At 48.8% G+C, this 21,760-nt stretch overlaps 1 protein-coding gene across 1 annotated transcript in view; it reads left to right on the top strand.

The window, feature by feature from the left end:
• The first annotated feature begins 8,796 nt into the window (after positions 1 to 8,796).
• Positions 8,797 to 21,760, top strand: part of HCN4 (hyperpolarization activated cyclic nucleotide gated potassium channel 4) — a 167,652-nt gene continuing 154,688 nt past the window's right edge. The window contains exon 1 of the mRNA XM_060260229.1: positions 8,797 to 9,560. Coding sequence (XP_060116212.1) covers positions 8,797 to 9,560 — 764 coding nt within the window. The remainder of the gene's footprint in view (positions 9,561 to 21,760) is intronic.

Below are 21,760 nucleotides of genomic sequence, written 5' to 3'. Positions count from 1 at the left end.
GGTTCCTTTCACAGGCTAGTTAAAAGAGAGCAGGTATGTTAGTTTGCAGTAGAAGAGCTGAATTCGAGTCCAGTAGAATCTTTGGGACCAGTGAGACAGGAATTAGTTTTGAGAGTTTTGACTCTCAAAACTAATAGCAATTTTGATGGCGTGGGTTCAAATCCCAACACTATCAAACAGAACCCTCGCTTGTTCATTTCTGTGAAGCAGATTTCCCCCCGCCAAAGCTGCTGTTCCCTGTTAATTGTCCCCTAGTAGCGAGTGTCGACACACAAATTATAATTTTTTCCATGTCCCACTTTGCGATCATGAAGTTAACTGGCTTCTGCACAGGCCAGAGATTTATTGTAGAAAAGCAAGCGTCCTCTTGATATTCTCTTTCTAAATGCCACTCGACATGAAGTAAAGATCAAACAGGAATGCTGGTTTTATTAAACAGGCACAGTTGGGTAGGAATAGGCCGGGATGAGAAAACTGAGGTAAAAGTTACATTTTATACAGGAATGAAACCAACAAATTGTGTTGGTCTCTTCAGGTTTTAATGGACTGGACTCTAGCCCTGCCAGAGAGTGGGGATTCTTCTCAATAACTTTGTCACCATTTAGGTACAATCACTGGCTCACTATTTTGCTGTGGCTATTGAATCTAAGACCTTCACTGTGTCCAGAAGAGGAGACGCCACACAAATTCCCAGTTCCAAAAATGTTAATAAATGAGATTTTACGTACCACTGATGGCTTGGTGCAAAGTTGATATTTCTTAGCCAATTCTAAAGAAAGAGGCATCCTCTCTCCTTTCTAATAAATCATTCAACGTGCGTATGCCCCCGATCAATCCATTCTTTCCACGTAATTGGTTTATTCTCGATACATAGTGATGGATGACTCCCAACAGAAGAGACCACGTGGATAAATGGGTCAAAACAGAGCCTTTGTGCCATTATTCACAGGCCTCCTATCTAGCAGCAAGTGTCATTGGAGGCCTTTGTTTCACCTCTGAGGATAGTGAGATGTTAAACCTTCTTTTTTTATGTTAATAAATAGTTGCAAATGTTAGTCCCCGTAAAATGTTAGCATCTCTGGTTTGACCCCAAGTAGGAACTCCCATCCATCATCCTTGGATGAACCCAGCCTAAAACTAGTACAATTTAAAAAGCAGAATATTTAGGGGGGGGGAGAATGCTAATTTTAATTGATTTTTGAAATATGACAGACAAGATAGTGTCACCAAAAATGTAAATGGGGAAGGGGAGGGCTCCAAAAATGTTAATCGGAGAAAATGGGTGGGAGAAGTGCAGAAGAAAGCAGAAGGGAAATTCAGCAGCTCATTTCATATATTAATTTCCTTTATTTCTATTTCACCTTCCTTCCCAATGGGGACCAAAGTGGCTTACGTGGATCACCTCTCCTCCATTTTATCCTCACAACAACCCTATGAGGTTGGTTAGGTGGAGAGCATGTGACTGGCTCAAGGACACCCAGCAATCCTAAGAACAGAAGAGAAGCCATGTTGGATCAGGCCAATGGCCCATCCAGTCCAACACTCCGTGTCACACAGTGGCTAAAAAAACAGGTGCCACCAATTGGGCCAGGACACCAGAAGCTCTCTCACTGTACCCCCCACCAAGCACCAAGAATACAGAGCATCACTGCCCCAGACTTCCATTTATACCTTGTGGCTAATAGCCACTGACAGACCTCTGCTCCATATATTGATCCAATCCCCTCTTGAAGCCTTCTATGCTTATAGCTGCCATCACCTCCTGTGACAGTGAATTCCATGTGTTAATCACTCTTTTGGTGAAGTACTTCCTTTTATCCGTTCTAACCAGACTGCTCAGCAATTTCATTGAGTGCCCATGAGTTCTTGTATTGTGAGAAAGGGAGAAAAATACTTCTTTCTCTGTCTATCCCATGCATAATCTTGTAAACCTCTATCATGTCACCTCTTCAGGGCACAACTTGGAGATTTGAACCAGGGTCTCCTAATCTGGGACCCAAAGTGGTTTGCTTCATGATCCTCTGCTCCATTTTATTCTTGCGACTACCCTGTGAGATAGGTTTGGCTGAGAGCATGCCACTGGTCCAAGGTCACCCAACCAACAAGCTTCCGCAGCACAAGGTGGGACTTGAATCTGAGTCTCATAGTCTGACCGTTTAAGCACTATACCTTGCTGGCTCTCAGGGGCTGAGCAGATTGCTGAAACCCCACTTTTAAGACTAAATACTAAGGATTATTGACATTGAACTCCATATGGAAGGAACCGGGGCATTTTTTGTAGGAAAAGCTGAGCAGGAACTCATTTGCATATTAAGCCACACCCCCTGGTGTCACCATTGTTTCACATGGAGCTTTTTTGTAGAAAAAGCCCAGCAGGAATTCATTTGCATCTTGGGCCACACCTCCTGACACCAAGCGAGCCAGAACTTCGTTCCTGTGCGTTCTTGCTCAAGAGAAGCCCTGAGAGGAACCCATCTTTCCCCCCTTTATGAATGTTATAAAACCCATTCCCCTCCATCCCCACTCCACCCTGCCTGGCTGTAAACTGAATCACAGCCATGTGTGGCTGTAATTTCATTTGAAAGACTCATGGAGACTTGTGATCTCTGTCACGTCTCAGGCTCCCAGTAGCGGGCTTGCAGTTCAGGCTGGATCACTAGAGCCTTTCTCCAGCCTGAGACACTGGCAAAATCAAATGCACTCATTTCTTCCCCGTGTTCGGGTCCTGGGCATGGGGGTCACTTGGCCTTTCTCACCCTCCTTGGTTTTCCCTAAGGAAAGGAAAGGTCCCCTGTGCAAGCACCAGTCGTTTCCGACTCTGGGGTGACGTTGCTTTCACGGCAGACTTTTTATGGGCCACACCTTCCCCATTGCCATTGCCTTCCCCAGTCCTCTACACTTTCCCCCCAGCAAGCTGGGTACTCATTTTACTGACTTCGGAAGGATGGAAGGCTGAGTCAACCTTGAGCCGGCTACCTGAAAACCCAGCTTCCACTGGGGATCGAACTCAGGTCATGACTCGTGAGCAGAGCTTAGGATTGCAGTGCTGCAGCTTTAACACTCTGCACCACGGGGCTCTTGGTTCTCCCTAAATCTCCCCCTAAATTATCACCACCAGCCCAAAGGAAACAGGGAGCTGAAACCATAGAAAGAGGAACTGGTTGAAAAGGTGGGCTCCCTCAAGCTGAGCAGCTGGGGATATGGTCCTCAGGACCTGGCTGGGAGATCTCTCTCGGCTATCCAGTTCCAATTTATTACGGTCAATTGAGCAGCAATAACAATATACAAAATCTCATAGTCACAGACCATAATTTCTCACTACATAAAAGCATTCTGGTATTTAAATTCCATCAGTGTTAAACCTTAAAAATTGCATTATTAACCGTCTCTACTTTGTTAAAAAAACCTTCCGCTTATTTATGTCTAAAACCCAATATTTTGCTACTGCCTGAGTTACAGACTTCTTAGTATCTTCCAATAAGTATTTCAGTAGCACGACTTCTGCAAATTTCAGATAATTATCCAGAGGTTTCAATTTAGGGAGTAATGAAAATATTAACTGATGTCTCTCTCTGGAACAGAGCTCACTGTGTAAAAGAACAAAGCAGTAGACAAGTTTTACCTTTAACACCAACTTTTATTCAGAATGTAAGCTTTCGTATGCTCTTAAGCAGACTTCATCAGACAAAATGGAATGGCAAGCTATCTTTAAATACAGAGAAAGTGGGCAATGAGTTGGTATGTAGAGTCATGGGAATGTGTTTAGCAGATTAAAAGAATCCCAAATTGGGGTCTGTGTTTGTTTGTTTAGTATAGTTAACTGGGCTGTAACAGCAGTGGAGGGTGATAAAAAGCAGAAGTTCCCATGACTCTACATACCAACTCACTGCCCATTTTCTCTATATTTAAAGATAGCTTGCCATTCCATTTTGTCTGATGAAGTTTGATTAAGAGCATACAAAAGCTTACATTCTGAATAAAAGTTAGTCTTAAAGATGCAACTTGTTTACTGCTTTGTTCTATTGCTTCAGACCAACTCGACTGCTCACTTGCATCTGTCTAAGTGTAAAAGAATGTGAGTGACAGTTTCAGCTTCCTTTTCTGAGCATACACAGCATCTTTGGTGGACAGGCCAGCGAAGAAACCTTCCTTGCAATCAGGGGTGGAATTCTAGCAGGAGCTCCTTTGCATATTAGCCCACTCACTCCTGATGTAGCCAATCCTCCCAAGAGTTTACAAGGCTCTATTTTGTAAGCTCTTGGACGATTGGCTACATCGGGGGGGGGGGCTGATATGCAAAGGAGCTCCTGCTAAAATTCCACCCCTGCTTGCAATACATTAGAAGGGAGGCCCATCTGTACTTTTCATACGTGATGTTAGATAAATATGGGGCTGCAGCAAATCCAGACCAAGATTCTATCTTGCTACACATGCTAGGCAAGAGTGCTTCATCAGTTTGAGCCTCAATGTCAGTCAAGCGTCGGGTATCCCTATGTATGCTGCTCCCTGGGGCCACTAGCACAAGCAGCGGGCTTCACTGGGAAACATTTTCCCCACCACAGGCAGCAATGTGTTCGGGGGAGGGATTTTGCCATCAAGGCAACATATGGTGACCCCATGAGGTTCTCAAGGCAAGAGACATTCAGTGGCGGTTTGATACTGCCTGCCTCTGCAGAGCAACCTTGGACTTCCTTGGTGGTCTCCCATCTAAATACTGACCAGGGCTGACCCGCTTAGCTTTTGAGATCTGATGAGATCAGGCTAGCCTGAGCCATCCAAGTCAGGGCAGAGACAAATAGAGGTGGTTTGCCATTCCCTGCCTCTGCATAGTAACCCCGGACTTCCTTGGTGGTCTCCCATCCAAGCACTGACTAGGGCTGACCCTGCTTAGCTATTGAGATCTGATGAGATCAGAATAGCCTGGGCTGTCCAGGTCAAGGCTGGGGTAGGGAACAACCCCACAGATGCCCCAAACACTATTCGTGATACGGTTGCTGACCCCCAGGTGGTGGCTGGAGATCTCCAGGCCACAGAGATCAGTTCCCCTGGAGTCAATGGCCACTTTGGAAGGTGGACTCTATGGCATTATACCCCAATGAATCATAGAATCATAGAGTTGGAAGGGACATCTAGGGTCATCTAGTCCAACCCCCTGCACAATGCAGGAAACTCACAAACACCTCCCCCTAAATTCACAGGATCTTCATTGCTGTCATATGGCCATCTAGCCTCTGTTTAAAAACCTCTAAGGAAGGAGAGCCCACCACCTCCTGAGGAAGCCTGTTCCACTGAGGAATCGCTGTAACGGTCAGGAAGTTCTTCCTAATGTTGAGCTGGAAACTCTTGATTTAATTTCAACCCATTGGTTCTGGTCCTACCTTCCGGGGCCACAGGAAACAATTCCTCCCCATCCTCTACATGACAGTTCTTCAAGTACTTGAAGATGGTGATCCTATCACCTCTCAGCTGCCTCCTTTCCAGGCTAAACATCCCCAGCTCCTTCGACCTTTCCTCATGGGACTTGGTCTCCAGACCCCTCACCATCTTTGTTGCTCTCCTCTGGACCCGTTCCAGCTTGTCTATATCCTTCTTAAAATGTGGTGTCCCCCCCCTTCCCAACCCTCCCCCTCCTCAACCCCCAAATCTCTAGCTATTTCCCAGCCAGGAGCTGGCAACTTGAGTAATCAATAATGCTAGATTAAAAAAAAAAATACTGGCCCTGAGATCTGTGAAACACAGCTTTGGCACCATTATAAATGTTGTGGGTGGTTTTAATACCCTTGTTGAAATGTGACTGGCAGCAGAGAACATTCCTGCCCCCAAATTACAACCATGATACCTTTTTTACAGATGTTCCGAGGTTTCAGAAGCTTTGGTCTGCTGTTAAGGAACGCCTCCTCCTCCCCTTTTGGAGGTTGATCTTGATCCAGTGATCTCGAGAAATTCACTCTCTGAGATGGAGTCTTGAATGGAACAAACAGCCTGGGTCAAATAGATATAAGCAAGGAGCAATAAAGTGTGGCGTTTTTTTAAAATCAGGTGCAGGGCTTTTTTTTTTTACAGAATAAGCACATCAAAGTTATTTGCGTATCAGGCCACACCCCCGATATCCCCATTGTTTTGCCCAGGACCTTTTCATAGAAAAAGCCCAGCAGGAACTTATTTACATATTAGGCCACACCCTCTGACACCAAGCCAGCCGGAACTGTGTTCCTGTGCATTCCTGCTAAAAGAAAAAAGCCCTGATCAGATGCCAATGATCAGAAATTTTAACCAGAAATTGAAAAATGGTTCTCTGAGCGGACACTGTGACATTGAAAGTATTAAAAAGTCTCTTCAGGGGAAAAAATAGGGCAAATGGGTGCTTGAGTGTGGCACGCAACTCTGTGGAGAGAGCAAGTATGGTGTAGTGCTTAAGAGAGTCCAATGAGTACCTGGGAGTCCCGGGTTTGAATCCCCACTGGTGCCACAGAAGCTTGCTGGGTGATGACCAGTGTTCCCTCTAAGCTGAGTGAATGTGAGCTAGCTCACAGATTTTTAGCCTCCAGCTCACACATTTTTGTCTTAGCTCAGGGAAAATGGCCCCAGAGCGCAATAATTTATGCAGTAGCTCACAACTTTAATGCCAGTAGCTCACAGCTTTAACACCAGTAGCTCACAAAGTAGAATTTTTCCTCACAAGACTCTGCAGTTTAGAGGGAACATTGGTGATGACCATGGACCAATCACAATCACACTCTCCCAGCCTAACCCACCTCCCAGGGTTGTTGTGAGGATAAAAGGGAGGCAAGGAGAATGATACAAGCTGCCTGGGATCTCCACTGTGGATAAGGGCAGGATATAAATCAGGGGTGGCCAAACTGTGGTTCAGGAGCCACATGCGACTCTTTCGCACATATTGCGTGGCTCTAGAAGCCCCCACCACCCTGTGGGCTGGCTTGGAGAAGGCATTTCTCTCGTTAAATCACTTCTCCAACCAGCTGGCAGCTTGGAGAATGCACTTAAAGTTGCTTTCTTTTTGCCTCTCCCTCCCCCATACATTTATCTATCTATCATCTCCTTCCTTCCCTAATATGTATGTCTTGCAGCTCTCAAACATTGACTTTTATTCTATGCGGCTCTTATGTTAAGCAAGTTTGGCCACCCCTGATATAAATGCATAAATGAAATACAATTATAGCCCTTCCTCGATAGGCTTCGAATTCTCTAGTGTCACTTAAAGAGCTTTTCAGCCTTCCGGTGTAAAAACGGAAAGGGAGTTCTAATCGCGCGCGGGTTGCCAATTTTTTTTTGACCGGTGTGTGTGTGTGTGTGATGAGTGATTGGCAGCTTTAAATGCCAGCCTCCCGGCTTTCTGAATAATCCGGCGAAGAAGGCTGCTTTAAAACCATGTCCGTCCAACCTCACCGGCTGCTTGCGCGCTGTACGTCTGCGCGTTAAGTCTGCAATATCTTAAGGCACCTTTCTTGCTGTCCTGGCTGGATGCGCCGTCCATTGGTAGCCCTTCAAGCTGTCCAGGGCTCGCAGAGTGGTTTTTATTTTGGGGGGAGGGATGGTTGCATTTAGCCCCCGGAACAGAAGTGTGAGCGAGACGATGCAAGATCTTGGCTTGCCGAGTCCGTGCTCAGTCTAGAGTGCGAGCTTGAAAGGCAATTCAGTGCAAGAAGCCAGAGGGGTCAAACACAACTGATTCAAAGGACAGATATGCGGTGCATTTTTGGAAGGGGGGGGGGGAGACGGGCGGGTGTAGAGAGACGATGCAAAAATCTTGGAGTTCGTGCTCAGTTTAGGGGCGTGCAAAGAGTCTGGGATTTGAATGCAATTTAACGCGAGAGACCCGGGGTTGAAACGGAGAGCGGGTAATCGCGGAGGTCATAAGGAGAGCTCTGCAATGCAAAGACCAAGCCATTTCCAGCGTGCAGGGGGGGTTTTTTGCGCCCCCCTCCTCAAAGCACGTACCTTTTTTTTTTTTTTATGCGCACACCTTCCCGACCGGGCGTTGCCCTTTTAAGAAGTCGGGGTGGGGGTGCCAGCTCAGGTAGGCAGAGCCCATTGGCAGCGGTGGCTCCTATGGCAACCCAATCGGATCAGCTGCTTTCATGAATATTTCTCTCCCCCCCCCCTCCTCTCCCCTCAGTCCCAGTCAGCTGCATGAGGAAGCGGGAATGGCAGTGATGTCAGAGCAGAGCCCCCGAGCGCTGGATGCTGCAGGTTGCTGAGCGCGGGGCCGAGGAGTTGCAAGCCGCTTTTATTTCATTTTTCTTGCAATTCGGGTTTTGCTTTTTTGCAATTCGCGTTTTTTGCAAGCAGGTGGCGGGGTTGGAGGGCAGCGCCATGGGGAGGCGACGTCCCACTCCCCCCCTGTGATCCCCGCGTTTCCCCTCCCCGCGCCCCGCGCCTCGGCTCGCCTTTTTTGTGATTATTATGTCTGCTGTCTCCCCGACGCCGCCGCCGCCGCGCGCCGCCACCCGGGAGCCCCCAACATGTCCAGGGCGCCTGCAGCCAGCCAAGCCCGGGCGCTGAAGGGCCCGCCGCTGCCCCCCCGGGCTCTGCCAGCGGACGGAGCGGGCGCAGCCGGCCGCTCGGCCCAGTGGGACGCCAGCTAGCCGCCCCCTCCCCCCGCCGCGAGACCGGACTTGGGGGGCCAGCCCGCGCGCCTGCCGTGCCCCGCAGGCGATGAAGCGGAGCCCCCTCCGGCAGCCCGCAGTGGCCTGAGGTGGGCGGGGGCAGGCAAGGGGCCCCCCTGGCCGCCCTCCCAGCCGGCGCCTCCGACCCCGCGCCCTGCTTGGCGCAGCCATGGAGCGCCTGCCGCCGTCGATGCGCAAGCGGCTCTACAGCCTGCCCCAGCAGATGGGCCCCAAGGCGTCGATCATGGACGAGGAGGAAGAGGAGGGCGGCGGCGGCGAAGGCCGGGACGCGCGCCGCAAAAGCATCAAGCTCAAGCCCTTGGCCTTGGCCTCGCCCTCGGGGGGCGCCCCGGGCTTGGGGGCGGCAGCGGCGGCGGCCGAGGCGTCCAGGCCGGGGGGCTGCGGCGGCCGGGAGGTGACGGCGGAGAGCGCCGAGGGGGCGGCCGGGGCCGGCTGCCGGGCCAAGTCGAGCACCAACGGCGACTGCCGGCGCTTCAAGGGGAGCCTCTCGTCGCTGGCCGGCCGCCACTCGCAGCACGACGCCGCGGAGGAGCGCCGCCTGATCGGCAGCGAAGGGGACGCCGCGTCGCCCGGCGAGGAAGGCAGCCCGACAACGCCGACGCCGCCCTCGGGCCTCCTGGACGCGGCCGAGCCGGAGCCGCCCGCCGACGCCCAGCCCCAAGCCTCGGCCTCGGCCTCCATCAAGGTGGAAGCGGGCGAAGGAGGCGGCGGAGGGGGCGACCAGATCTCCCCCGACGAGGAGCTGCGCCTGGGCCAGGCCGGCTTCATGCAGCGCCAGTTCGGGGCCATGCTCCAGCCCGGGGTCAACAAGTTCTCCTTGAGGATGTTCGGCAGCCAGAAGGCCGTGGAGAGGGAGCAGGAGAGGGTCAAGTCCGCTGGCTTTTGGATCATCCACCCGTACAGCGATTTCAGGTAACCCCAACCGATGTTCCCTCTAAGCTGCAGGGTCTTGTGAGCAGAAATTCTACTTTGTGAGCTGCTGCGATTAAAGCTGTGAGCTGCTGGCATTAGCTGTGAGCTGCTGCGTAAATTAGTGTGATCTGGGGTCATGCTTCCTGAGCTAGGACAAAAATGTGTGAGCTGGAGGCTAAAAAATCTGTGAGCTAGCTAAGGCGAACTCAGCTTAAAGGGAACACTGACCACAGCCCCCCCCCCCACCAAAAAGGGACAACAGAACTCCACAGGTGGTTGACAACACAGGTTTACTCAGAAGTAAGCCCCGTTGCGTTGTGTGCCTCCAAAGGACTGTCAAATAGTAGAGCAGACTTAGGACCCAGTAGGGATTTCGGGGCAAGAGATGTTCAGGAGTGGTTTGCCATTGCGTGCCTCTGCGTAGTGACCCCCTGGACTTCCTCAGATGCCAGCCTATCCAAATGTGAAAAACTGAACCCGAGAGCTGATGAGATGGGGCAAGTCTCAGCTGTCCGAGTCAGGGCTGCCGTGGTTGTGGAAAGTGATGTTGAATTTCATCTGACATAGTGGTCCCATGGGGTTTTTGAGGCAACAGAGGTGGGAGGTGGTTTGCCATTGCCTTCCTCTGCATAGCAACCCCGGACTTCCTTGGCGGTCTCCCATCCAAATACTCACCCCCGGCCGAACTTGCTTAGCTTTGGAGATTTGACAAGATTGGGCTAGCCTGGGCCATCCAGGTCAAGGTTTGAGATGCTTCAAGGTGGTTTGCCATTGCCTGCCTCTGCATAGTGACCCTAGCCTTTCTTGGTGGTCTCCTGTCCGAATACTCACCCAGGCCAACCTTGCTTAGCTTCCGAGATCTGATAATTGGCCTAGCCTGCGCCATCCAGATCAAGGCAAGAGACATTCAGAGGTGGTTTGCCATTGCCTACCTCTGCATAGTGACCCTGGACTTCCTTAATGGTCTCCCATCCCAATACTAACCACGCCTGTCTTTACTTACCTTCCAAGACCTCAGCTCAGGCTAGCCTAGCTTGTTCAGGTCTGAGCTCCCCATTAAGTTGCTTATTCCCTTGTGTGTGTCTTTAGGACTGCCCTCAGAACTTTTTTTGCTCCAGGTGTTTAGAAGACCTTCTTTGGGAGGCCTTTCCTTGGAGAGCCCATGACTTCAACCTCCGTCCTCCTGAAACATCGCTATTAGAACCAAGTTCCCTTCCCTTTTAAGGAGTCCAGGTACTAAGCCAAGGGGTGCTTACTCTGAGACTGGATAGTGCACCCCCCCTTAAGAACAAAAGAGAAGCCATACTGGATCAGGCCAATGGCTCATCCCAGGTGCTATCAGGAGGTCTACCAGTGGGGCTAGAACTCTAGAAGCCCTCCCACTGTGACACTAAGCACCAAGCACTAAGAATACAGAGCATCACTGCCCCAGAAATCATGCTGAATCTGGCCAGTGGCCTATTGAGGCCAGCACTCTGTGTCACACAGTGGCCAAAACCCAGGTGCCATCAGGAAGTCCACCAGCGGGGCCAGAACTCCAGAAGCCCTCCCACCATTGTCCCCCAGGCACCAAAAATATAGAGCGTCACAGCCCCAGACGTTGTATTCCATCTATACCATCTATACCTGGTGGCTAATAGCCCCTGATGGACCTCTGACCCTCTTCACACCCTTGATTTGTTGACCTCTGCAACACAGAGGTGCATTTCCTTCAGAAGCAAGGCCCCACCTTCCATAGGGATTCCTCCCTTGTCTGCCATCCTAGGCATGTTTTCTTAGGAGTAAACCTGTAACTTTGTGAGACTGACTTCTGAGTAAACGCGCTGGATCTCCTTGATTGTGTGCTCAGCATTGCGGCAGGAGACACTTTGGTGAAATCCTCCTCCCCCCTCCCTCCCACGAGGCAGGCAGCATTTGAATCCGGGGCAGAGGGCTTTTAGCTGTGACCTGCAATGCAATGCAGCATCTTCAGCCCTGAATTTGTATGTAGCTGGTGTAGCTCTGCTCATTAAATGAGAGACCTTCATAGAATGAGAGATGAGAGAGAGAGATTGGAAGGGGATCCTCTTTTCTTTAAAATAATAATAATATAAAGTAGGGTCATGTCTAGTTGGAGCCCACAAGGTGGGAACTTGAAGAGGAAAGGGAGGGTTTAATTAATCAATTAACTCCAGGGCCAATTTCCTTTAAAGCGCAGTCACAGAACATCACAGAGAGCGGGAGGAAAAGATTTGTCCATAGCAGCTGGCAGATTTTCTTCTTTGCAACAGATAAATGTTGTGACCCAATCAGAAGTGACTGGGTCCGACAGCCGGTACTTGCTGGGCTGATTTTAATGGAAACAGGATGCATGCAAATACCTGTATGGAAAATAATCAACTGCAAACTATAGTTCTGCTAATCTATAGCAACACACCTCTAAGCAAAAAACTTTTGGGAGAGGAAGGAGTTCAGAGGGACGGAGCCAGCAACAACATTAGCAGCATCTGGTTGAGTTAGCTTGCGTTATGGGGAAGACCAGGAGATTCTGCTGCTGCTTCAACGCCAGTTCCATTGACCTTCCCAAACATGGGGACTGCCGCTCAGTGGCAGATCCTCTGCTTTGCATGCGGGAAGTCTCAAGTTCAATCCCCACCATCTCCAATTAAAAGGGTCATGACGTGGATCACCTCTAGTCAGAGTAGGCAATACGGACATGAGTAGACAAAGAGATTAACTCAGTGTAAGCAGCTTCATTCATGACAGCCAGTTTGGTGTGGTGGGTGGTTAAGTGCACAGACTCTCATCTGGGAGAACCGGGTTTGATTCCCCACTCCTCCACTTGCAGTTGCTGGAATGGTCTTGGGTCAGCCATAGCTCTTGTAGGAGTTGTCTTTGAAAGGGCAGCTTCTGGGAGAGCTCTCTCAGCCCCACCTAACTCACAGGGTGTTTGTTGTGGGGACGGGGGAAGGTAAAGGAGATTGTGACCGCTCTGAGATTCAGAGTATAGGGTGGGATATAAATCCAGTATCTTCTTCCACAGAGCAGAGGCTAAGCTTTGAATGCAGAAGGGGTTTGGATGATGCAAAAGGTTTCCACCTGAGATACCTGCCAGTCAGAGTAGGCAAAGCAGAGCCTGATAACCCAAGGATGTGACTCAAGTACTGGTGATGGTGGAAAGTGCCACTAAGTCACAGATGACTCATGGTGACCTATAGGGTTTATGTTCAGAGTGCCATTGCCGACCTCCATGTCATGAGTCATGACCCTGGACTTCCTTGGTGTTCTCCCGTCCAATTATTAGCCAGGGCTGACGCTGCTCAGCTTCCTAGATCTTCCTACCTTCCTTAGCATCCTGTCTTCCTCTTAGCATCCTATCTTCCTTGATTTTGACAGGATCTGGCTATCCTGGGATATCCAGGTCAGGGCATGACTCGGCAGAGGGTAGCTTTTATGTGTTCACAGATGACTGAGCACAATGCGAGGAGTTTACAGAGAGCCGCATCATAAAACTTCATTCGGCCTCGTTCGCAACTTGACTTGAAAGACAGTGAAATTGCTTCTTGGTTATATTTCCTTGTGAGTGACCTGATTGTAGAGAAGTGGATGGGCTTGCCTTGGGGTGTTTCTGATTAGAGTCTGGAATTCTGCTTTTTAAAAAAAAAAAAATCCTAAATTATTGCCTTCCAGGATGTAATTCTCAAAAATGACAGAAAGAATCCCATTATTTTGTTAGCTGGGAAACTGTATCCCTGAGGAAGACAGCAGTCTCTTTGTAAGTTATTTTCTTACATCCAGGTGGATGGATTTCTACGGGGATTGCTCGGCATTTAGGATTCTGACGCCATCCTAAACAGAGTCATTATCATCCAAAACCTATTGAGGATGTGTTTAGACAGGAGCAATGCTCCCTCTAAGCTGTGGAGTTTTGTGAGCAAGAATTCTACTTTGTGAGCTACTGGCATTATAGTTGCGAGCCAGCAATTTGGCTACTGCATGTATCAGTTTGCTCTGGGGCTGTCCTTCCTGAGCTAAGACAAAAATGTGTGAGCCAGAGGCTAAAAAAACTGTGGGGTAGTTCACACTAACTCAGCATAGAAGTAACACTGATTGGGAGTAAACGTGCACTGGATTAGCACTGCAAATGGGTTCACCAGCTGTGCCCTCTCTAGTTTCCTTGGCCATTTTTTGCAGAGCCACCTCCAGTCATTCTCTCCCCCCCCCCCCCGCCACTGCCCCTCCATTTCCGCTTTAGAATCTGGTAGCCCATGGACCTTGCAGGCTCTGCGAAGGGTTTAAGGGCCTGCTTTTGCAAGCAGAGAATGGATGCGCTGCAGAAAAAGCATCTGCAGAGGGAACAATCCCAGCCCTGCCAACTTCCACAGAGAGAGCAAAACCATCAACCACCTCGTTCCAGTGTGCTCACCGGCCAGCGGTCACTTGGAAGTAATGGAATGACTGGTTTACATCCCACTTGTTTTGCCGGTTTATCTGTCAGATAATCCCAGTTGGGCACAGAAACAGCAGTTATTAAAATGAGCACATAATAATACATCCTATCAGTGTTGATCCCATCAGGGAAACTCTTTCCCGGATTAAGTGTGCCTAGGATTGCAGGCCTGGTAAATTAAAATGCATTTGCATTTGCTGAAGCTTGGTGGTACGTGCTTGTGCGCAGGTCCCTTTGTGTGGTTTCCAGAAAATCCTCTGGCTGTGGTTCGGGCAGATTTGGAGGATTGGCACATGTGCTTGCAGCCATTGAAAAGTCCTCTGCCGTTTGTCCTTTTTGTTCAGTGGAGGTGCACAGGGCGTCTTTTATTTATTTAGTATATTTCTATTCCACCCATTCCCCGTAGGGCTCAGGGAGGAGTACAACATATGATAAAACAATAAAATACAATAAAAACATTTTATAAACAAACATTTTTAGGTTTGTATTCGGGAGGGGAACAATATCAGAGGACCCCCCCGACAAGCCCTTTGAATCGTCCATGGGGAAAGCGGCACCATCTTGTGGCGTTTTTAACTGACACCTTGCTGCCAGTTGTCGCTCAAACGAGTTGCGGAAATGAAAAGTTTGATTTGAAAAGTACAGCTTTCTGCGCAGTTGTACTCGGTAGAAGTGAAGTGGAAGCGTCTTTTGAATCTTCTGCCGGTTGAAGGCTTGCAGATGGTCCCTGCTTTTTAACAGTGCAGTTATTGCTTGCAGAAGTGGGATTTTGCCGTTGGGTTCTCATCCAGTGCAAGTCACCGTCGTCATGGCACACAAAGTTCAGAGGGGGTTACATTGGGGTGGTCATCCTATAGGTAGTGCAGTCCTTTTTAGGAAACAGCCTTCCAGCTGAGTTAAGAACTTACATGAACATCCCTCAACTAAAAAGGGTGTGTGTGTTAAAACCAATACAGGTTGTTTGCATGTTGGTTATGATCATAAAACCATCATACAGTTTAATCCAGGGATGGCCAAAGTGTGGCTTGGGAGCCACATGTGACTCTTTCACACACATTGTGTGGCTCTCAAAGCCCCCACCACCCTGTTGGCCAGCTTGGAGAAGGCATTTGTCTCTTTCTATCACTCCTCCAAGTCAAGCCAGCCAGTGGCTTGGAGAATACATGTAAAGTTAAAGTTGCTTTCTTTTCACCTCTCCCTTCTTCCTCTCCCAATCTATTTGCCTTCCTTCCTTCCTTCCTTCCTTCCTTCCTTCCTTCCTTCCTTCCTTCCTTCCTTCCTTCCTTCCTTCCTTCCTTCCTTCCTTCCTTCCTTCCTTCCTTCCTTCCTTCCTTCCTTCCTTCCTTCCTTCTGTCTTGTGGCTCTCTAACATCTGACATTCATGTCTTGTGGCTCTCTAACATCTGACATTCATGTCTTGCGGCTCTCAAACGTCTGATGTTTATTCTGTGTGGCTCTTACACTAAAGCAAATTTGGCCACCCTGGTTTAATCCAATACAGAGAAGTGGATGTGTGTGTGTGTGTGTGTGGAAACTGGTAAAACTTTGTTCTCCATCTTCTGCAACTCAGTGTATTCTTTGTCAGTGAGGTCAATTTCCCTATGGTGCTTTGTGACCTCCCCTATTTGCAGTTTATTGTGAATTGCACTTACTCCAATGGCGTTGGGGTTATATTTACCCCAGTTGTGAACATCTGTACATATACATATATGGGAGTGAGAGAATACAGAAAGCTGTATTTTGTTTGCTAGATTTACCCTGCTCTTTGCTATTGTTTTATTTCCATTTGGCAGGACAGGAATCATAAAAATATTTTTTTTTCCTTGGCAACTGACAGCATTCTCATTGAACCGCTTAGTTTTATTTTTTTTAAAAATCCTGTGACTTTAGAGTTTGTTCAAACCTTTCCCCAGATTAGTAAAGGACTGTTTTTGGGAGGTGAGATGAGCTAATACGTTGTTAATCTGTCTGGCTCAGTGTTGGCTGTTCTCCCTGGTAGCAATTCTCCAAGATCTTAGGCAGAGTGAGATCGTATCTTAGCCAGGGATTGAACTGGGGACCTTCTGCAGTCAAAACGGATGTTCTCCCGCTGAGCCATGGCCTGGCTCTGTGCTTTAAATTCCTTTCATCCCCGGCAATATGTCTGTTAAAAGTTTGACAAGATGCTTTTCCTGTGATTCGGTGCTCAAAGAGACAAGTGATAGAAAATTTAAAATGCCCAACGCGTCCAAGTCTGGGCTTAGAAACCTTCTACAATGGGACATGTGGTATTAAAATTGGACACAAAAGTATAAAACAAGGCCTGAAAACCAGCCAGTTCATCAGAGGGCGAGCCCCAGCAGATCTTCTCAGAAGCCTAGTCAAGTCTATTCAATGGGGCTTACTCCTAAGGAAGTGTTTTTCTAGTAGCCACATTTATCTGGTTCAGACTGTGGCTCAGGAGCCACATGTGGCTCTTTTACACATATCCTGTGGCTCTCAAAGCTCCTACAGCTCTGTGGGCCAGCTTGGAGAAGGCATTTGTCTCTTTAATCACTTCTCCAAGCCAGCCAGCAGCTGGGGGAATGCATTTAAAGATAAAGTTGCTTTCTTTCTACCTCCCCTTGCCCCCATCTTCCTTCCTTCCTTCCTTCCTTCCTCCCTCCCTCCCTCCCTCCAACATCTGACATTTATTCTGGGTGGCTCTTATATTAAGCAAGTTTGACCACCCCTTATCTAGTTCGTTTTATCTTGCCCTTCCTCCAGGGAGCTCAGGCCAATATACATAGTTTTCCCTTGTCCTTTATTCTTCACAACAGCCCTATAAAGCAAACCAAGGCCATCCAGCAGCATAAGCAGAGATCTGAACCTGGGCCTCCCAGGTTTTGGTGGCGGAAAATGCCATCAAGTCGTAGCCAACACGTGACAGCCGCATGGGGTTTTCAAGGCAAGAGACACTCAGAAGTGGTTTGCCCTTGCTTGCCTCTGCCTAGCAGCCCCAGACTTCCTTAGTGGTCTGCCATCTAAGCACTAAACAGGGCTGACCCTGCTTAGCGTCTGAGATCTGGTGAGATTGGGCTAGCCTCGGCCATCCCAGTCAATGCAGACATAGTTGATTTGCCTCTGTGTAGCAACCTGGACTTCTCTGGTGGTCTCCCATCCAAATACTAACCAGGACCGAACTTTCATAGCTTCTGAGATCTGACAAGATTGGGCTAGCCTGTGCCATCCAGCCTAGAGTTCTCAGATCTTAGTCCAGTGCTAAACCCTATGCCTCCTTGTTTGATAGGCCAAAGTAAACTGCTAAGAATATAGCAAGAGGGCTAATCTTCCAATAAAAACTACAGTGAATAGGGGCTAATCCTCCGACAGAGGAATTTCAAAGGAGCAGGTATCACAAAATGGAGAATCCCTCTCCGCAGCAGTCTTTTGGTTTTAAGCCCTTCAAAAGGCGGAAACAGAGCAAGACCTTTACTGGTGGCAAGAGATGGAAGTGGGCAGAGCAGGGCTTTCTCTGCGATAGGGTATGGGAACTGGCAACTTGGAGACCACATCTATTCCTTGCCTTATTTTTGCTTTTCTCCTTCCTCCTCTGGGAAGCCAAAGGCCATCGGGAAGGAGAGTCCATGGCACTGTTGCAGAAATCTCCCAAAGGTGCGGTTCACATTTGCAAAGGCCATCTGGCAGGGCTCAAAATGACACCCACACCGTTCCTCTCTCTGTCTGCCCTGGCACAGAGGTCTGAGGTGGTCTCCAGCTTCATGGCCCTGCTGTCTTTCAGGGTTCATTCTCAGCTTCTTATCCCCCCACTCCAGAAGCAGCCAGTACACCCCCCTCCCAATCAAAACATCACCACCAAAGCCTTTCTTCTAAGAGGGAGGAAAAATTCCAGCACATGAAAGAGGGAAGGCAGGAGGGGGAAATGACACAGAGAGAAAGACAATATCCATCTGCATTGTCTATTTTTATCTCCTTTCTTGTCATCTATTTTATTTTCTGAGAACCAGCCTAGGTCTCTTCCAAACACCATATGTCCAACTGCGCAAAAAAACTTTGTTCCCGCCGCACGGTGTTTTCTCCTCTACATAACACATTCCGGGTCCGTGTTGGGATCAGTTCGGCCATCTGTCATGGAGGGAGGCCGCAGGGCTTTTTCTGTAGCAGGAACTCCTTTGCATATTAGGCCACACACACCTGCAAGAACAGCCCTGTAAGCTCCCGGAGGATTGGCTACATCAGGGGTGTGTGGCCTAATATGCAAAGGAGCCCCTGCTAGAATTCTATCCCTGGACCCTGTACTCAGACCCCTGAAAGCTCTTGGAGGATTGGCTACATCAGGGGTGTGTGGCCTAATATGCAAAGGAGTTCCTGCTCCAAAAAAAGCCCTGAGGGGCTGGGCATCCCAGCTGGTCAGCAGAGTTTTGGGTCAAGTTGCCAGCTCTGGGTTGGGAAATTCCTGGAGGTTTGGGGAGGGGAGAGAGTTCCATGGGGTTTAATGCCATCAAGTCCACCCTCCAAAGCAGCCATTTTCTCCAGGGGAACTAGTCTCTGTCATCTGGAGGACACTTGTGATTCTGAGAGATCTTCAGGCCCCAACTGGAGGTTGGCAACCCCATGACTGACTGTATCACATGTTTCCAGAATGCTGAGATGTCAAAAGGTACAAAGTGCTAGCAAAAGCATGTGGTACAGTCTTCACAATCTGGTTCTGCTTCTAGAATGCATTGGTTGTCAATTGTTGGAAATAAGGTTGCCAGCTCTGGGTGGGGAAAATACCTGGAGATTTTGGGGGTGGGGCTAGGGAGGATGGGGTTTGAGGAGGGGCAGGACCTTAGCAGGGTACAAGGCCATAGAGTCTGCCCTCTGCAGCTGCCATTTTCTCCAAGGGAACTGGTCTCTTGTCTGGAGATCAGCTGTAATTCCAGGTCTCCAGCCACCACCTGGAGATTGGCAACTCTGGGGTTGGAGGATTGAGAGCAATAGGCCTGACTGTCTGCCTGCTGCCGGCCTTGCAGAGTAGACCCAGAATCAATTGAAGCTTTGAGGTGTAGCAGCCAGAGTCTGAACAGACGTCAGGGCCTGTTGTTAATAGGAAGGTTGGTTAGCAGCAAGGAAATCCGCAGAAGGAATTTGGTGGTCTGTTAATTGTAACTGCAGATCATCTGACACAGTCAGTAAAATTAGAGTTTTGGAGGGCAGGAGGATACCTGGGTAGCAGCAGAATAGACGTGTTGTAGGTCAATGGTGGAGAATCCACTTGGCATGCAGAGGGTCCCAGGTTCAATCCCCGGCATCTCCAGTTAAAAGGAATCAGGCGGTAGGGGATGTAGAGGACCTCTGCCTGAGACTCTGGAGAGCTGCTGTCAGTCAGAATTGGCAGTACTGACCCTGATGGGCCCAAGTGTCTGATGGCATATAAGGTGGCTTTATGTGTTCATGTTTGTCTGCTTTTCCTTCCAGAAGGTAGTCAGATCTCCACTGTACGATTTCTGTTTCTCCTTAGAAGCCAGCTAGAAGGGATGCTGGGGGAAGCATGGTCTGAGCTTTCCAAATTCTAGCAGTGTGCTATCCCAATTCAGATGGAGGCCATGCAGGGAAGAGAGAGGGCACTTAATGCTCCTTTCCCCTGTATAATTTTGCTGATCAAAAGTGATCCTTTGCACTATTATTAGTGGGGTGGAGAAAACCTGTCTTTTGGCCTTCCAAGGTTAATAACAGTGCTCAGGTGTGATTGGCCTGAACAAAAGTGTGTGGCGGGTGGAAGGATTAGCCCTTGTCTCCCCCCATTGCAGCCTACATCAAGGACACGCGTGCCTGTGATTTGCTATGTAAAAATGCAGGGAAAATTCTATCATGGCCCTTGTAAGAACATAAGGAGAGCCCTGCTAGATCTTGTCTCACACAACTGTCAACCAGCTCCTCTGGAGGACCAACAACAGGGCATAGAGGGTGAGGTTGCCAGCTTCCAGGTGGTGGCTGGAGATTTAAGGACAGATGGACTCATATTCTAGCTGTATCTGAAGAAGTGAGTGGTGATTTGTGATGCTCATATCCTGAGACAAATGTTGTTAGTCTTTCAGGTGTTCCTGGACTTTTGTTCTTTTCTTTTGCAAATGTAGCAGCTAGGATTGCTTGGTCAAGGAGAAGAACAAGGAGAGCTAGGATTGACAGGTCCCCCGGTCACTGGTGGGTGAGTAGGGGATAGTTGCCAGATCCCAGTTGGGAAACTCCTGGATATTTGAGGATGGAGGGCAGGGACCTTAGTGGAGCACAATGCCGGAGTGTCCACCCTCCAAAGCATCTGTTTTCTCCAGGGTAACTGATCTCTGTAGTCCGGAGATGAGCTGTAATTCCTGAGGATACCCAGGTCATAAGAACATAAGAGAAGCCATGTTGGATCAGGCCAATGGTCCACCCAGTCCAACACTCTGTGTCACACAGTGGCCAAAAAAACCCCCCAAGTGCCATCAGGAGGTTCACAAGTGGGGCTAGAAGCCCTTCCACTTTGCTCCGCCCCAAAGCACCAAGAATACAGACCATCTCTGCCCCAGAGAGTTCCAATAATATACTGTGGCTAATAGCCACTGATGGACCTCTGCTCCATATGTTTATCCGATCCCCTCTTGAAGCTGGCTATGCTTGTAGCCACCACCACCTCCTGTGGCAGTGAATTCCACATGTTAATCGCCCTTTAGGTGAAGAAGTACTTCCTTTTATCTGTTTTAACCCGACTGCTCAACAATTTCATTGAATGCCCACGAGTTCTTGTATTGTGAGAAAGGGAGAAAAGTACTTCTTTCTCTACTTTCTCCATCCCATGCATAATCTTGTAACCCTCTATCATGTCATCCTGCAGTTGACATTTCTCCAAGCTAAAGAGCCCCAAGTGTTTTAACCTTTCTTCATAGGGAAAGTGTTCCAACCCTTTAATAATTCTAGTTGCCCTTTTCTGCACTTTTTCCAGTGCTATAATATCCTTTTTGAGGTGCGGTGACCAGAATTGTACACAGTATTCCAAATGAGACCACACTATCGATTTATACAGGGGCATTATGATACTGGCTGATTTGTTTTCAATTCCCTTTCTAATAATTCCCAGCATGGCGTTGGTCCCCCCTGGAGGCTGGCATCCCTACTCTGAATGCCTTCCTCCCATTTTTTTCACTGGGAAAAGCCACCCCCTGGGGGACTTTTGTCTAGTGAGGGGGGATCAAGTATCTGTATGTTTTCCTGGAGTAAAAGCAGCAATATTTCTTCTTTTCTGGAGGGAAGAGGGCAGGGGAAGGGAAGAGTTAAAGCCCCCCTCCTTCTCCTTGATAATGCAATCCAAGCAGCTAAATTTGCAAAAGGAAAAAAAAGTAATTAAAAACCAATGCAGCAGAAAAAGCCTTATCAAACCTTGCTTTGAGGCCGCGGGCTTGTCGTTGTGGGGGATAGCGGGAGAAGAGAGCAGAGTTACTGTGCTGAGATAGTGTACAGAACGGCCCTCAGTGACTAAATAGTGTTGACTAAATAGGATAGAATGGAATAGCCCTTCAGCAGTAGCACTGCCCTTGAGGGAAGAGGGCTGGATAGTCTGCCACAAATGAGTACCAGTCACAGGCTTCACTTGCATTGAAAATTTTGTCTCAGGACTCTCCGGTTCACCTATGAAGTTGACATTCCAGATGGAAGAACTCAGCCTGTGTGTCCTTCTGAAGTTCAGACACATTATAGGGTTGCCAGTTCTGGGTTGGGGAATCCCTTGAGATTTGGGGGTGGAGCCTAGGGAGAGAAGTGGGAGGAGCCTCAG

Source organism: Heteronotia binoei, chromosome 19 (assembly GCF_032191835.1).
Source record: "Heteronotia binoei isolate CCM8104 ecotype False Entrance Well chromosome 19, APGP_CSIRO_Hbin_v1, whole genome shotgun sequence".
NCBI lineage: Eukaryota > Metazoa > Chordata > Lepidosauria > Squamata > Gekkonidae > Heteronotia > Heteronotia binoei.
The sequence above is the reverse complement of the archived record's forward strand: the minus strand, read 5'-3'. Positions and strand labels throughout refer to the sequence as shown.